The following is an 18,822-nucleotide window of genomic DNA, read 5'->3' as shown; positions in this document are numbered from 1 at the left end:
TGTGGGTCAGAACGCAACAAATGCCTGTTCAGTATGTAGTCTATTACAGGAGAAAAAAGCAGACAAGCGTGTCTCACTTCATGCGTGGATGTCTCTGTTCTGAAATTTTCCTAAAAGTTTTGCTCCGAGAGAGTTTTTGAACCTTACAGAATATGCTAAGCTGGGAGGAACCCACAGGGATCAAGTCCAACTCCTGGCCCTGCACAGGACACCCCAAGAATCACACCATGTACCTGAGAGTGTTGTCCAAATGCTTCTTAACTCAGACAAGCTTAGTGCTGTGATCACTTCCTCGGGAAGCATGTTCTAGTGCTCAACCACGCTCTGGGTGAAGAACCTTTTCCTCATACCTATTGGCCTTGTAAACCAAGCTAATCCCACTGTCTGAACTCTTTCAACCTTCCCAGTACTCAGGCAGTGAACATGCGAGTAATTCATGAGACAGAGCCCTGAAACAGAAAGTTCTACATATATACATTAATAAACAAAATTTAAGAAGAAATTTTAATAACTGTTCTAATTTGAGATTTTCTTTCCATGTGACATAGGCTCTCTGCATAAGTGAACGAGAAACTCTGGAGTGACCTGCTATTCATATCTCTGAAAAACAACAATAATTTTTAAAGATTATAATTTCGTTAAGATAGAAAAACTAATTATGTTTTATAACATAAAATTATTTATTTTATTTTTAAAAAGACAGGAATATAAAGTGTTTTTTTATTGCACATATTTGAACATCCCATTTTCTCAACATTATCCACAAAGTCAGAACAGAGAATTTGTTTTTCATTTGTTGACTTCTCATGTACATGAATACATAGTTGTTCCTAAATAGAAAAAAAATTCCCTTTGTCAGACCCTAACAAAACATGAAGGTTTTAGGACTGTGTTACAAGGAGATGACAATGATACAATGACTTGGAAAGAGGTTCAAGACTTTATAAGACCGAGCATCCTACACGTGGGTTCTGAAGCTGCCTTCTGCTAACTGAAAATGAGACTGTGCACATAGCCTGTATGGGAAAATTTGGTCATCAAAATTAAGGTACTTCATTTTGAAAAACTATATTCTGAAAACCCTTGCTATTTATTTTACAGTATGTACATTTAAACAGCCTGGCTGATTTTAGGTGAGACTGATGTATCAATCAATCAATCAATCAATCAGCATCCTTTTAAAGGATGTAACCAAAACTGGAAAATAAAGTGCTTGTTTGCTTCATCTATGTATTCTGCACTCTTATGGTCCTCATGTCTTTCAGCAGCATAGGTCTGTAGATTGCCTCCAATTTTTCCATGTAGTCTAAATAATCACTCACTCGAAATCCATGGAGTGCTTCTTCCTGAACAAATACACACAAAAAACATTTATTAGCTAGGAAAAAAAGATGCACAACTCAAATTTAATGAATTCTAAGCTTCTAAAGATAGCCTATTTTGTTCTGCTTGTTACAGACTGCATGTTTAAAATAGATTTTATTACATTTTATTTAGAAATACATATTTGGAAATATCTGCTTCCAGACAGTTTTTTCTAATTGCAGACTTGGTATCAGTTTTATTTCATGTGAACATTGTTTATCTCATTTTTGGAGAACATAACATTGAAGATTTTTAAGAAAAACAAAGTAAGCTTTAAGAAGGGAAAGTCAGGTACTAAAAAATTCTTTTGAAAAAAAGATTTCTACACCAACACAGGGCATGATAAGTGTGGCTTCTATATCGGGCTAGATTCTCAAGAAAACCAAGAGATTAATAGTAGATCCATATTTTTAGACTCAGTGATAAAGGAAGACCTTTATCCAGACAAAGTATTTCTGCATCACCACAAGTGAGTAATTCTTAGCAATTCCAAAGCACAGAGTAAAAGAAGTTGCCCTGAGAAAAAAGAAACAAACAGACCATGTTCCTTGTAATGGCTACTATATTAGATGGAGAAGGTGGATGCACCATGCAAAGCAGGATCCTGAAGAACAGTTACGTAAAATGGGTGAATTCATTGCTGTTGTGTACCCCTCATCTGCTAATCAGTATTACCACTGCTGGCACCATTTGCTGCAAAAAATTCTCTGAAGCCAGACAGTCCCTGTGGACACATGTTGTACCTCTAGTGTATTGACTGTGCATCTCTCCTAAGTGGAATTCTCCTGAGAACATATATTCAGGCTTGGAAGGCTGCACTTTGGCATCTGAACAGGAATTCAAAATGGTCTTTGTGTTTCTCCTCCCCTACACACAGGTAATTTTACCTTTCAAGTTGTTCTTCATGCACTGTGAGAAGGTTAACTACAGTGGAATAAAAAATATATATATCATATATATAGCTGAAACTGAATGGTATGTAGTGACAGGGTGGGGGAATGGCTTCAAACTCAGAGTAGGTTTAGATTAGATATTAGGAAGAACTTGACTGTGAGGATGGTGAGGCACTGGCACAGGTTGCTCAGAGCAGAGCCTGAGCATGACCCCCCTGGAAGTGCTAAAGGCCAGACTGGATGGGGCTTTGAGCAACCTGGGCTGGCTGAAGGTATCCCTGCCTACGGCAGGAGGTTGAAACAAGATGGTCTTTAGGGTCCCTTCCAACTCAAACCATTCTATGGTTCTATTTTTCTTTTTTAAAAATTTCTATTAATTAAGAGCTATCAGAAGTAAGACTATGCTATGAACTTTTTTACTGTAATGGTTCACTCAATTAATTGTAGATATTCTACTAATGTATTAATAGACATTTTTTCTCATTAATTTAACAGTATCGTGTCAAATCTTTGGCCTGTTTATACTGTAAGTGGCAACATACAAATTCTCTTCTATAATTTACATATACTATCCAGTAATGTCATAAAGATGTAGCTTTTAAGCCACATTGTCCAAAACCAGGGAAAACTAAACAATACATTCATTAGACTGTGTACTAAACATTTTCAAGGAAACTGACTGAAACTGACATTTAAGAATATCTAAGTTGCATGCAAACTAGTCAGAAAACTACTATTCTTAGGACAGACTAAGATGCAGTTCTCAGAAGAATTTTGGCAGGAGAAAAAAGACCAGAGAAAATGGCAAAAATGTCTCTGTGAAGAAGAGTAAAATATTGTATCCATTTGTGACTGCAGCTACAGCTAAGCAGTACCCTGTAAAAAAAAAACAAAAAAACCCAAACATAATTTATAATATCGAAAGAATATGAAATTGTGTGGCTGGTTGTACAGTAACTGCCATCTCATCAACATGAAAGCTTGCTACGCTTGTTGACACCTCTTCAAGCTTCAGTACGAGACCACTGTGTAAACTACCTTTTCTGGAGAGCATCTATTTTAATGAGAGTGGGTCCACATACATGACTTAATGTGGCTATTTACTTTGCTTATGAAGGGAACTGATTAGGAAACACAGGAAAGCTATTCTCTAGAAATTCTAGAAATTCTCTAGAAATTCTAGAAATTCTCTAGAAACAGTTTCCTGCCTGGGAATGAATCAAATCGAAGTATTATCCCACTCATTTAAAATAACTAAGTGAAACTCAGTAAGAGTTCCAGATTAAGTATGTTTTCAGTATTGAGAGCCTTGCTTCTCCTCAGCAACTGAAAAATTAAAAACGAAACCATTACTTTAAGAAAAACCTGAAGATCTTGGGCTTCAGTGTGCTTCAGAATGTCTTGCTGTAGGTGTCTGAACACAGAAATACACATATATATTTGATAATCAGGACCAAGTAAAATACAGATAGCAATGTAGTGACAGATCTCACTCCAGTCCATGTAATTCCAGAAACACTGAGTTATCCACTGCAGACAAATCTAGATGAAAATGAAATTATATATAATTAAATCATTGTAGACATTCAGTCATAACTGACCAGCTTTATCTCTTTTCTATAAGACAGAACCTTTTTCCTATAACAATTAATGGGATGATGTACAAAAGAAGCCAAGAATCATCATTTTTAAAGCACAGCTTCTGAACAGACTTCTAGTGAGTTCAGCTAAACTTAACACCCTGTATCCATGCATCTCACTTATTTGAGTATATTCCAGCAACTCCTGAGGTTGAGACATAAAAATCAAAGTCCAAGGAAAACAAAGGCCATTTTTTTCAAGACTTTGTTTTAAATGTGGTCTAAAGGGCAATGACAGTGATGAAGGTGTGTTCAATGTAGTTTTTCCTTTATATTAGTTCTTTGCCTTATAAACGAATATGAAGCCCTTCCTCAAGACACATTTTCATTTAATGAAGTGGGTATGGAACACAGTTAGTGACTCCTTTTTCCTGTTCTAAATTACAATGTATTAAGATGTATAATGGACATTTCATTTAGTTCTAGACCACAAATCTTCTGCTAATCAGTCCTTAAAGTGTTTAAAAATATGCAGCAAGATACCAGGATTCTAATTAGATGACAACAGCCATACTCTGGCAGTAAATCTGTTTTGAGGTATTTATTGATGCACACAATCACTTAAATACATCAGAACTGTTTCCACAGTTCAGAGTTTGTTTCTTTTTAATGCTGCAATAGAACTGCAAAATCACACAAAAGATACAGTGGCACCCACCAGCGGCATTTCAGTAGCACGATAAATAAATGAAAAAATCCTTGCCAGCAGTTTAGAACAGTAACTAGTCTATTACTGAGTGCACACAATTACAAAAAGTGTAATTTGCACAAGAGTAGGTGAAGAAGTGACCCTCCCCATGTGTTTTCAGACCCCAAAAGAAGGAACCTTATTATAAGCACCTCATTCCTATGCTGAGATAAATTTCCTCATCCGCCAATCTTCTCAAAGACCAACCCCAAGCTATTTTTAAGCAATGTCTGAACCACACTGGCATCTGCCCCCACTAAGAAGTCTCTTCAGCTGCAAATCTTGCAGCAAAAAGGAATTTTGAAGGCGTAAGATGAACAACATTTTCCTTGCCTTGGCACAGCTTTCTTTCTGTGGTGTGATGTCTTCTGCATTGGCCTTCTAACTCATTACTGCATGAAGCTCTTCATGCCTCATCATGATTGCAGTCTTTATAAGTAATGCTTCATACCAAAGAATTGTTGTAAGTACATAAAATGAAAGCTATCATTATAGCTATTATCATTATAACTATTCTTCTTTAGTAACATCTCTTTACTATAAAAGAATATTGCGTTACCTGACTGTAACAGATATGGTAGCTCATATAAAATTAATTTTGCTCTAACATCACCGGAACTGCTTCCTATTATGTAACTATTCCAAATTACTCATTTCCCACCTATAGAAAATTTAGAGAATTATTCCAGATACTCGGTTTAGTTTTAATGCTAAATCTGAGCATTTAGTATATATTATTTTTATCAAGTTTTCCGCATGAATATGTAATAGAAGGTCATCAGCTTCAGTAGACTGTCATTATTCTACCAGTCAGGTGCTTTCTATTTTCAGATGCTCTAAGTCATTACGTGGTCAATACTATCTCTTACCCCCAGTTTCATAACCACTACACAAGTGCTGCACAAAAAACCCACAGTGGTTCCTCAGCGTTCTTGATTTTGTGCATTTAAGTCAAAAGGTTGATGATACTTAAATACACTTTGATCAGTTACCTGGGATGGAGTGAAGCCAGACATGTGGAAGGCTGAACAGACAAGTGGCAACTCAGCTTTCAGCAACATTTCAATGTGGTGAGCACTGCAAAAATAGACTGGATGGATGCCATATTCCACTGTTGTAATAGGCAGGTGAATCTGGTTAACAACATCATCATCAACAAAAAAATTGAGGAATAGGATCACGGACTACAAAAATTTGGTTTTTATAATACTTTGCTGAGAACAATATATAAAAATATACACTTTTACACGTAAGATAAGTAATTCTGATTATTTTAGAGACAGGAAACAGAATAAACAAAAAAGGTCATACTACCATCAATAAAAACTTGAAGTAAAACTAAAGAAAAGTGTTGATAACATATCGTGATTATTCCTTTTAATTAGAGTCTAGTTCTTTATTGTATATAGGCTTTAATTGTCGAAAGGTTGGAGAAACCATTGCCATATTTTAAACAAAGGAACAGAAAGAAAAAAAAGACCAATTTCTGCTGGATTTTTTCCCCCATTTACTGGTGGAATGGAACTTCTATGGTATTTGAAGTTTTTTTCTGTAAGCACATTTCTTTGTAGGACGTGCAGCAAAAGCAGCAGAGGTTTTATCCCTATGGAAGGCTCTGGATATCAATGCCCAGTTTCTAGGCAATGAGTCCTTGGCACCAATGGTTTTCAGCACAATTATATTCACACAATGGAGCAAATTTCAGCACGAATTTCATTAGGTTGGAACAACCTCAGGGCCAAACTCAGTGCTGTGAATGGACCAATACTATCATCCCTTCTAGTGACAAGACAGATCTACTGATATTAATGCATACATTATTCTACATGCAGAAGAGGTATGGAATCTACTCCATGCATCTTATACCCCAGAGTTCTCTAGTAGAGACTACAGTTGGTTTAGAGTTTATGTTCAAGACATTCAAGGTAACTTGACAATGTACAAAGGGTTTTATTTTAAATAGATGGAAACACCCTAATGAAAGATAGAAATGACGTGTTCTATACTACAAACTTGATCCAAAACACTGATAATTGAAAATCGTCAATCACATAGTATTTTTGCAGTAAGAATGTTTAAAATTTATTAAATATATTCCAATGTATTAAGTAAATTTCAAAACTGATACTTTTACTAAAAAAAAACCAGATGGATGGACTTGCACACTATAATAATTAAAAAAAGGTCATTCAACAGTATTGCAGCCTTCGCACAGAATTTAATGGCACTAACAAAGTCTGCTTTACTGCCAGCTTTAAGATTCAATAACACTGTCTTTACTATCAGTCCACTTGCTATTTCACTCCTTTTAAACAACAATTTGAGCAACTGTCAAAACTATATTTTTCTGAGATAATTTTCCAGGGTTACATATCTAGTTAGGGGGCTTTAATGTAAACTTAATGCATTAAAAAAACAAAAAAACCCACACCAAAAGTAAGGAAATTAATCAAGTCTCCTTTATAAACTTTCAAAGCTGCCTTTCAGAAAGACACAGATTTTAAATTCTTACAGATAAATGCAGTCTTGGTAGCCAGAGAAATGCTGAAACAAGAAGACATGAAAATTGCTGAAGAAACGTCAGCGTCCTCTCCCTGTCCCCTGACATTATGAGGAAGATGGAAGATGCAAACCAGTCATAGCCAGCATAGCGCTCCTGCAAGCAGCCTGAATGAGAAGGTTAAGGAACTCAGGTAGAGATCTCCTCCTTGTTGCCCTGCAGGAACTACAGCCCTTCTCCTCCCCAGGCTGTGCTCACAGAGGCAAGAGCTGGTTTTTTAGAGATGGGCCAAGGGGAATAGAGCTGCACAGAAGGCAGCATCTTGAGGCACAATTGTCTCTCAAACTGAATTAAGAGAAATAATTTGTCTTCCTCATACGCTAATTTTCTTTCAGTCCATAAGTAGTCAAGCTAAACCAACAAAAGTAAACAAAACCCAAGCAAATGCAAAAAACCCTGTACCAAAATAAGTGTGCTTATAAAGTACAGGAAAGGAGAACAGTGGAGAACATGAGTTGTTAAAATTATAGGAAAAAAAAAAAACAAGTAAAAGAAAAGCTTTAAAAACGAGATTAAGCATATTATGATTAATACATCTTAAGTGTATTTAACAGTGATACGCAAGTCAAGCTTGTTGGAAAGGTGTATCTGTTTTGTTTAAAAAAAAAAAAGTTCCACATTAGATCTAAAAGAGTCAGAAGTCAAAACATTCCTGTTGATCAGATTACATTAATTTATCATTACACAGGCATTACATTAACAGTGCTGATATTGTGGAAGTACCACAAATACTCATTAATGTTCAAAGCTGTATTGCTGCAGACTCTTTATAACATACAAAGATGTGATCCCACTCCAAAACAGTTAATGACAAAAATGAATGAGACTTGCACTTCTAAAAAAGTATGGGAACAAAAGGGTGAACATTTTCTTGGGTGCACTGGGTGTGCATTTTAACTTATCAGATTTTCAAAGTAAAACTGCTGCTTTTTAAAAAATTGTTTTCCGTAAATATTACACATCTATGCCACTATCAAAAGCCCAAAGCAAGACTTCAAATTCCATAGGCATTTTTAGGCAATATAATTTATACCATCAACAAAGGATACAAAGCGAAGATACCACAGTTCTTTGCTGCTGTTTCAGGAATTTCTCACAATTCATTAACACGAAACACAGCCCATTTTCAGCATCTTCTTTTAGCAAGTTTAAATATTTTCCATATCTAGCACAAAAAGTTCAAAACCAAAACTGTTTAAATACTTTTTTTAATATCTAAAAGCAACCACTCATATTTAATAAGCCTGTAACAGTAAATCTGTCATAGCATTGTTCATTACTGTGTTGTAGATGTACATATAAATGATTAAAGAAAACCTATTATGCTCCACCTAGGAAGGATACACACCAAACATCTCCTACTCAGTGTTACAGTTCCTCACCTAAACTCCTTTTAGTTCAGTTTTGGAGACTATTATGGGGAGGAGCAAGTACTCAGACAGGACTCAGTTTCTTCACATACAATATTTAGAATTCGATATAACTATATTGTACATGTAATTATTACAATCAGAATTCAAATATTAATGCTAAAGATAGCAACCTGTGAAAGTACAGGCATCTTAGCTTTTTCTTCATCACAGCTCTGAAAATTACCAGCCTGATAAAATGTTTAAATGGCATATAACTAAGCTTAGCTAAACAGAACCATTTAGAGAAGTAATGCAAGGGAAAAAAAGACACATAATTCAGCATAATGCAATTTTATGGTAAATCTTACTAGCAGGTTACAATTAGTCTTTACAAAAATGCAGGATAATAACATATATAATCTGTAAAGATAATTTAATTATGTACTAATACTTTTTTTAATTTGCAGTTAGAATTCATTTTCTTGAAGTTTATCTTGGATTTAGATAATATAAAGCAATGGATTAAGCATCATTAAAGTCATTCCATGAAAATCAAACAAATCCTAGAAATACTCTAAGGAAATATTTTAATACCATGTACCTGACTGTCATTTCAACACCAAGTTGCTGCACAGATGAAAGGTCTTCTTTCTTCACATCCAATTCCATGGCTAAAACAAAAGGAAATAAATTAAATAAAGTATTATGGGAAATATGATTTTAAGTGAATACCAATGAAAAGCTTCTTTTATGTATGCATACCAATTCTCCAGAACTGTTTCTTATTCAAAATTAGTTTAGCAGAGTTTGGAAAGGATACATCGAGAAACTGAATTCTTCATATATTGTTTTACGAATATAAGTTTTATGATTTTATGAAAATCACTTACTTTATAAGGAAATCCTCACAGTTAGTATGGTTATCATTAGCTTTACAGCATGATGTAAGTGAGTAACACCTTTTTCAGTTCCATTTCTTAGTAGCACTTTATCATTTTTTGCCTAGAAATCAGGCAAGGCAACATATTCTGATCTACTTTCTTCCACTCCAGTGGCCTTAAAGTCTCTTAGCTGTAATTCCAACTTTATTAAAGAAAGTTCTATTTTTATATGAATCACAGAAAACTCTATAACTGATGGATTTTAAAAATCCTGTACTTCTATGCATTTTTTCACACACTAACACATACTCCATTTTCTGTATTTGTTTACATTAAAAATCCAAGTTAGAAAAAATAAAGAAACCTCTGCTGTAGTATTTTCTTAAATTTTAAATTCTAAATTCAATTAAAAATGGGCATTTTTTCTATCATGAACATGTATCGCCTAATATAACTATACTTCAGACAAACATTACAGTCTAATAATATTACGAGTTACAAAACTGAGGGCTTAAACCTTTAATATAATTTTTTGAAAGCGCTACTTAAAAAACAGCAACAAATGAAACAACTAAAAAACCCTAATAACTGACAACATGTGTTAAAAATGTAATAGATATGGCAGAAGTTAAAATATATTCATGTAAATGATAAATGCAAAAATCTGATTAAGCAGATCACACAGTAACTTAATATATTTTTTCTATATCCTCAGACAGATAGAGAAATCAAATTGAAGGATTCCCTTCCTTCTCATTCAGGTAAACACTCTATGTTCCTGGTAAGCAAACAGGGACTAAGGGATTAAAAATGAAATAGGTTCAGGAAGGAAAGCCCCACCAACCCCCCCCCAAAAAAGGCACTCTGCTCAATCGAGTTGAGGTATGTTGAAATTTTTATGAAGAAAATAATACAACAAAATTACAAATTACACTCAACAATGAAGCAGTAAAATTCAGCAGAGGAAGTATGGCAAGGAAAAAAACCTCACTCTGTTTTACAACTTTCACAGAAGACAATAATTTAAAGTGTTAAGAGTAATGAGAAATTACCTTGTACTTTTGACAAATACATTTATGCATAAGAAAAATCAACTGATCTTTGAGTAAAATGAATTTATTCAATAATCTGATGGGATTGAAATACAAACCCACATCAGAGAGGGTTTTTTTTACCCAAAGAACAGAAGCTCCAATACCTTTTGTGTAGCATACCAGCAATGCAATATTTGGAAGAATACTTATAAAATTACAGGGCCTTTCAGTTAAAAACCCAGAGATAACTGAAACAGTTCTTAACTTTTTATAGCTCCTGTTCCAAGTTACCTGTTTACTCAGCCTGGAATTACCACACTAAGTCAATTCATTTTCGAGTTCCTGCGTGCAACCGTGAAGGCAAGAGGCATACTTACATCTTAGAAAACGGGGAATTTGAATGAGTTGGTGGTAGATAATGGCTAATTCAGTCCTAACACCACCATTTATTTAATGGCAGGACAGATGCAAAGGGTACAACAACCTCTAAGCCACAGTACAGCTCTACCTCCATTTTGAGATGGATCCTCTTGCAGGTGGCAATGCAGGAGCTCGGATTCCAGTCCAGCAAGGGTGTAATCCACAGTCTGAGCCCACTTTCCATTTTGTAACAGTTTACAAGTACTGAATGCTTATTTCCCATTAACATTAACATTAAAAAAACACAACTAACTTCACTGATTCTCATTGCCTTTTCTTCTCTGCTGTAATAATTTGTTAGTTGCTGAAAAGGGTTTTCTCCCTATCAGTTTTCCTTTTGATATTTTCCCCTGTATTGTGAAAGAAGATAAAATTAACATAGAGTTTGGACTGAATAATAATTTTCTATCACACGGTATCTTATCAAGGCAAAAACTCTTGCTTTTAGACACCACTGTATTTGACATAATCATAGCTCTGTACTCTGCTAATCCACACCTCACGATGGGAACATGCAAACTATGGTTCTTTGTCCTGGGTAAAAAGCTTTTATTTTCCATTTTGTTTACCACTTAAAAGAGTGGGAAGACTACGCTTTGGAACACTATAAAGTCATTTAGAATACACAAAGGACAACTTCCCACTGATTAAAAACTGGACCTAGAAACCTTAAATGCTCCATTAAACTTAGAAAAATGTTATTAAAACCAAGTGGAATATTTAAATACTGCATATTGCAATCCATGATTAAAAACCTGACTAGTAAGCTTGGAGGAATATGCTGTGACTGTACTATTGTAATGATGTCCATACCTCTGAATCAATACACTCAGTTAATTTTCTACAAAACTTATTTGACGGATATTTGTTAATACACCAGATATAACTGCCTTGAAACACAATAGGCTTCATAATAAAAGGCACAGACATATCAGTTTTCTAAATAAGATTGCCATTTATCCTCAAAGGCCAGAACACCTCTCTGAACTGTGAATTAATAACAACATGATACAGCACTCTGGTTATTATTAAATGGAATGAAAAACATGCTTTGGCAGCTACCTTTTTGTTTATCTAATAAAACAAAAAAATCTATGTTGAACAGATATTTTACACTTCTTTCTTTAAAAATGTAAAACACTGTAAACTAGAAATTGAGTCAAAATTAAATGAGTGACTTGAAGGATACCAGAACTCTGGGAGCTGATGTACAATTTTAAAAAATTGTTATAATAGAAAGCACCTCTATGGGCAGTACTTTTCAGAATGTTTTGTAGCATTCAGGAGCACAAAACCAGACCACCATAAGGCACGATTTCCAAAGGCAACTACGTATAATTATTGAACTCGATCTCTAGCTATAAACATTTCTACAGGCATGCACAGTCCTGTAGTATTCTCTCTGATCAGACTAGACTTCAATCAACTTTACAACTTATATGGAAGACTGCTTTCTTATTCATTTTCCCTCTTACCATGATGAATCTTTTATGTGTTTAAATCAGAAAACGGGCCACACTGCATTCATACTGAAATGACAGGATGCCAAGCTGAAACAGCTTACAGCATATTTCAGAGAACTTGTATGGTCTTTAGATAATATTTATTTCCCTGTTTAAAGTGCTATTATCCCAAAGAAACCACTGGCTTCCTTTTGTGTTCAGTGAAGAAGATTATTAAAGTTCTCACATTATTGATTTAACTTTTTCACTCCCTGATGCCCTGGCCAAATGTGTTTATGTCTACATAAATGATCTTTGGAAAATGTTAATGCATGCTGAATTTTAACTTCAGTGATGTTCAGAAAGATTAGTTTTCTTTGTATGGATGGAAAAGACTTTTGATTCAAAGGAACTATGCAAGTAACTATTCTGCAAGCATTCTGGATTCTGAAAATCCCAGGATAACCAGGGCCACCTGCATTATTCCTGTAGATGCTTCAAAAATCTTACAAGTATGTAGTAGGTACGTTTGCTATCAGATCTCTAGTCCTTGGCTTGGTCCATATAAACTGAAATTGTGGAACTCATAATTTATTTTTTTTTTGTTAAAAAAGAGCAGGTTTTTTCTTATTCTTCAACAGGTACCTAAACATTACCCATGGACAGGTGCCCAAGCAGTCAATATAAATCTTTATGTTCTGTCAGTATCCATCCTCTCTCTGATGTTCTTATGAAAGTTTTCTATTTTAAAACACTTGGGGCACACCAAAAGTCATGAGTTTCTCTATGTTCTGCTCTGTCATTTGCTACAATTTTTTGATGGTGTCACCTCCTCCACCAGGCTATTCATCTAGAGTACTTCTGACAGTCTGAATCTCATATTCCTTCTTAGAATATATAATTGTCTATAAAAAAAATCTTATTTCAAAGAAAAGTATTACTATATTGGATTTGAACTGCCAATGGAGACAATACAAACAACATCCAAGAGTACTTGCTGGAGAATGTTGTTGGCTTCTCAGAGATAGGTAATCTCATGTGCTATTCCACCCTGAGTATTGAACGTATATGTTATGTCATCAGTACGCTTGTCATAACAGTACAAAATCAAAATATTCATATTAGAGCTTCTTTATGTATTGGTCATAACAAACACTCAAGTTATTTTTGGCAACAGCCTCATTAAGAATGACCCACGCTTTCAATCCATTACCTAAACGGGCAATGGGAAAAATGCTTCCTGCTGACAGCATTTTAAAGTGGAGAACAGTCTTTAAAGAAGCTGATTAATCAAATGACGCAGGAAGAATGTAAGAATGTCCTTCCTTTTCCTTCCCTTTAAGACCAATTTGGGGTTGAAAACCTGTATTTCTCATTTGCTACTCCTTCTGAACAGCTCTATACTGATACCTTCCCACTGGTGTTTTTAAAATTTCTTAGTTCGTTACTCAACCCACCTGATCCCTCAAAGATTAGAGCTCATTAAATGGTAGGAAATTCATATGAGATTTTGTTCAGTTGGAGAACTAAGCCTAATCTAGAAGAAGGAACACACCGTGACATTTGAGTGTTATGGCCAAGGCCTGAAGTCCCTGAGGTTCTGTCCCTTTGGCAGTACCTGGAGGAGCTGCTTCACAAAGTCCAGTGGAAAAAGAAGACTCAACTGCAAGGGCATCTGCAAAAGCAGAGTTACCAAAAAAACCTGCCAATCAGAAAAGGTTGCAGCATTCCCAAGTTTGGGCAGTCTGCAACATATGGTGGAGATCAATTAAAAAGCACAGACACCAACATATCAAATGACTCTGCACATGTAATTTCTCTGATAAATGGGTTTGTTGAAACCTTGAGAAAACAGACATTTCCACAAAAGATTTCTTTTGCATTGAACTGGAATTTGCTAACAGAAAGAGCAGGAGGTTGTTTTAGGAACTTCATATCCCTAAGGCATAATGTATAGTATTTTATACTATAGCAAATTTCAGTTTCTTGCCATTCTATTGCCTATTACAGCTATGCATCAATGATTTGGTTTTCAGTATTTTGGGTTTTATTAAGAAGAACGAAAAATGAAAGCAAACTAGAAAGTATTAATTCTAGGAAAGGGAATAGACAGAGATCATTAACATATAACACACAAATTCAGTCATCAATCCACATCACAGCAGTGTCATTGCTGCTAGTAGCAAGTAAACTTCATGTAAGATTTTTGTTGGTTTATAATTAAAAATTGCAACTGCATAGTGGTTTATCAGATTTTTCCTTCTCTCATCTTGAAAATGATAACAACCCAAACTAATTTGATTTTTCCATATTTGCAATTTTATAATAGACTGAAATCCTGAGGGGTTCCACAGCAGATGGATGACTGTGTTATTCTAATTACAACTAGCTACATGTTTACAAAGCTGTCATTTTTTAAGATAATCAATTTCTCATGCCAAGAAATATGATAAAACACTGAATATCTTTGTGCTGTACTGAATTCACTTTCATGAAAAATGTGACTTGTCTTCATTAAACAACTATCAGAAACTGTTTTCAGTTCCTCAGACCCAAATTTATTTCAGAGAATGGTGGACACGTGCAATTGCCAAGTGCATGTCTGGCTTACTTGGAGCTAGGATGTGGAGCTAGGAAGATGTTACCTTCTTCCTTATTAACTTTACCTAATACAGAAAAATGTCTCTATTGTAACAGCAGTTTTAGGATTTAGCTTAGACAGCTCTTACACATGAGCATACAAAAAAGATACTGTGAAATAATATGTCATTCAATAATTCTCTATGAAGAAATTGCAACGCTTCATGAAGATTAGCAGAAAACTGTGGGAAATGCACAGAAATTTGATCACTTGTTATTCAATCAGTGATAAACCTAATTTTAAACAAATAAGGTCTGATAAAAATTTGAGTGTGTTTTGTTTGTCTCTCCAGTACAAATACAGGAAGCATAATGCAGACTCGGGTACTCAAGGTGCATTACCCTACCCTCATAGGAATGCCACCTTGTATATTTTAAGATGTAAAGGAGAACCTGAAATGAGTGTGAATTTAGCCATACAACCAATTTTACAATCAAGTCCTTTTACTATTTCAGAGTGGAGTACGATCATAGATTCAATTTTAGAGCTAGACTTTTGTTTCATGTCAATCAGCATTAATTTATTGCCCTAAACTAGCTTCCCTGGTCAACCCTTATTGCTACACCTCTCTGAAAAAGGTGCTATGAAATCTTAATAAATATTTTCCTATAAAACTTAAAAGAAACCCTTGATGAAACAAGTGCTGTTTGACTGAGTAACATTCCCTGCTGGACTGGAGAACTCTACACAAAAAAGTCTGTGCTGATGGTGTTGCTGACAGGGAAAGAACACAATAAGATACCATGAGCCCTTTGCCCACATTTCACATCAGTTTCTTACCATCAGATTACTGACTATCCTTGAGAGGACTTCTCACTCTCCTATCTCCAAGTTTGTCTTCATTAAAGCACATATAATATGAAAAGCATTTGCACATGAAAACTGCTCATCAGACAACCCTTTAAATGTTGCAGTCTTTATTTGATATTTGAATAGGCAAACTTATCCAGAATTAGTGTCCAATGGTGCCTGAATAATGCCCATTCAGAAAACACAAAAAGCAGTATCAGACAGACTGAGTTGTTTATCATGAAAAGAAAATCTGTCAAGCTCAAGAAAAGCAAGAACTGAGGCTTTCACTATGTTATCTCTGTATCTATTTTTTGGGATATTTCGTCCTAAAATATTAATTCAATGTATGTAACTGTCACGGGATTTTCAAATGTGGTCTTTCTTCAAAGCTGGCATTAAATTTTAGATAAATAATGCACCTAATCAGTGGTTTATGGTGAAATCAGTTAAATAGAAGATCTAGGTTCAACCTTCCTGAACGTGTTTTAAATCCTAGCTTTGACCAAAATGTTAAGAAGAGTGGATTAAAACTAAGGTATTCAACATCTAAGTGAACAGAGTAAGGCCTACTGCTTCTTTTCCTTAGAGTTTCTTCACATTGTATGGAAGCACTTAGCTATCATGATTAAGAAAGAGCAGAATTGCTGTATTTGCTGGGCAAGGCATCCATTTGGAGGCTCCATAGATGTTTGTTCTTCCTCTAGAAGGTTTTTCCCTTATTCAAACCACATGGGTTTTCCTATTTTTTCAACAGGAAACACTAAGATAATCTTGCAAAGTTAGGTCTGCAGGCTATACTTTTCTCCAAAGAAATGAGAGATACACATTCCCCAAGGCAGAAAAGAAAATCCCGCCTGGGCCTTCAATTTGACTGGAGAATGTGTGGTACTTGGAACTAAAGAAAGAGATGCATGTCAAGGAACAAGAGGGGCAGTCTACATGTCAAATAAATAATTTACAACATTTAAAGACATTTTGTGAGCTTTTAAAGGAAAAATCAAAATAATTGCTTGAATTAGGATGTGTCAGAAATATGTAATTAGTAAGCCTTATGAGTCCATGAAATTATTTTACTGATCATTCTGACTCAAAAGAAATTGAAAAGTAAATGACAATCTAATGCAGGACAACAAGAAACACTTCCAGGATCTTCTAAGAAAAAATAAAATTGTGATAAAACGTGTCACTTCAGTAACTCTCTTCATTAAGCAAAGAGACAGATTCTCAAATAAAATTGAGGGTATTCTGTTTGCAGAATTTGTAGTGGCCTTTCAGACGCTAAAGGCCACTACATAGAAAGAGAGCCTCTAAATTACTAAAGGGGGTTTATGCTTTGAAACTTCAAAGGCAAACCTGAAGTCTCCAAGGATACTATATCTGCATCCTATGGATAGGAAAATAAAATAGTATAAATAACAGACTCTCCCCAAAGCAGTCTTAATTCTCCACAGTTAGTTGCACAGTAGGTACTCTAAATGGCTGAACTACAACCTAAGAAGAGTCCTGGACAAACAGTGAAGAATGAAAAGTGCATTTTCCAGCAGATATTAACATTGCTTTTATATCTTCTAGTTTTGTCAGTGCTTCAAAGAATTAAAATGCATTACTTTACACTCAGAATAAATCAACTTTATCATTCATCCTTTGTTCTTGGCTGTAAGCGTGACATCCGTAAAAAACTAACACTCAGATTACTCTGACAACAATAACAGTTCTTTAACACATATCCTTTAATGCTATATAAATTGCATACCTATTAGTTGATTATATATTGTGGGGCTTTCAAAAGGTGTGCCAGATTGCTTACACCATCTTAAATATTTATGCCACCAGCTTTGCAAATCATGCTATAATAGCTGTCAACAAATACTTTGAATCATAATCTCACCTGTTCTGCATCTCCATTTTTCCCTTACACATATAGAAATGTGAAAGCCTATCACTAATAATTACCTGTACTCTTTACTAAAGCACATTACCTTTTGGTCCAAAGTGAGATATTTCCCACCAGTTAAGTAATGAATTTCTGAACTGTGAAAGAACATTTTACACAACTCCCAAAATGCTACAGTTACATTTAGAAGGAAAGTAATTTAAATATGAAGAGGCTGCATGGCAATAAATTATTAGGAAACTGACCTTTATAGTTTCCTGTGCTGAAATAACAGTCTGTTCGGCTTTCAGAAAGATGTGACACGAACTTTTCAATTAATTCTGCCAAAACTGCAAAATGTAAAAACCCATTAAAACATTAGAGGCAATGAACAAAATGTGGAACTACATTACTTAAAAAAATGACAATACGTGAGAAAGTAAAGCTATTTCAATTCCTGCGTATTTATTCATGTTTTTATGGGGCAACAACTCAAAGCACGCATTGTGCTTTTGCATTCCTAACACCATTCCCAACTTAAATTAAATTTTAATGGCTTCACTCAAAATATATTCAGTGTAAGCAGAAAGAGAATTCCATATTATCTTTATATCCTCCAAGGATTTCTTCAGAATTTGTCACATGGTTTCAATATGAAATGTAAATTAACTATAATTAAACTATAATATTTTACCATATTTGTCTCTGTATGTAGACAGGAAATAAACAAAACCCCAAATAAAACCAACTCACAAACAACAAAAAACTGACACCACCACAAAATTATGCTAACAAAAGTACACCAAGTTTTAAGCGATGTTTACACAAAAAAACAATATAAACCCCCCTCAAGATAAACCATCACCAGATAAAAATTATTCACTTAAAATTATGCAACAGGAACACTTCCTTTGGGGAATTCTGTATTTAGCGATGACCATTAAGGTTCTTATTCAGTTCTTGCTATGGAACTTTTGAGTCTGCAGATACTGCACAGATGAGTGAGATGCTGACATCTGTTCACTATGGGAGGAAATCTTATCTCCCACTTTGAGAGGAAGTGAGCCAGGAAGTTAACAAGAACTCTCAATGACAAATCATTACCAAAACTGTTCCCGATACCTCAATTCTGCAAGTCTGAGGCTACGGCAACTGAGCACATGACATCATACAAGTTTAAACAAAGGATACAAGTAGCCTTTACTCATACTGCATGGAGGGGGCCTATAGAAGGTAAGCTT

The 18,822-nt window shown here is 34.9% G+C and overlaps 1 protein-coding gene across 8 annotated transcripts in view; it reads right to left on the bottom strand.

Moving 5' to 3' along the window:
- Positions 1-656: 656 nt before the first annotated feature.
- The window catches only part of TBC1D32 (TBC1 domain family member 32), a 79,709-nt gene continuing 61,543 nt past the window's right edge, over positions 657-18,822 (bottom strand). For 6 of the 8 annotated variants that reach the window (XM_032683088.1, XM_032683090.1, XM_032683089.1 and 3 more), the window contains 7 exons: positions 17,848-17,931; positions 9,100-9,169; positions 8,196-8,311; positions 7,099-7,253; positions 5,579-5,719; positions 3,612-3,800; positions 657-1,346 (listed from right to left, as the gene is read on the bottom strand). In XM_032683088.1, the coding sequence (XP_032538979.1) occupies positions 1,227-1,346; positions 3,612-3,800; positions 5,579-5,719; positions 7,099-7,253; positions 8,196-8,311; positions 9,100-9,169; positions 17,848-17,931 (875 nt within the window). In that variant the 3' untranslated portion in view covers positions 657-1,226. Of the gene's footprint in view, positions 1,347-3,611; positions 3,801-5,578; positions 5,720-7,098; positions 7,254-8,195; positions 8,312-9,099; positions 9,170-10,324; positions 11,184-17,847; positions 17,932-18,822 lie in introns of those variants that run through there. The other 2 variants (XM_032683094.1, XM_032683096.1) reach the window with 2 other exon arrangements.

Source organism: Chiroxiphia lanceolata, chromosome 3 (assembly GCF_009829145.1).
Source record: "Chiroxiphia lanceolata isolate bChiLan1 chromosome 3, bChiLan1.pri, whole genome shotgun sequence".
Taxonomy (NCBI): Eukaryota; Metazoa; Chordata; class Aves; order Passeriformes; family Pipridae; genus Chiroxiphia; species Chiroxiphia lanceolata.
Note: the sequence above shows the minus strand (reverse complement) of the source record. Positions and strands in the feature narration are given on the sequence as shown.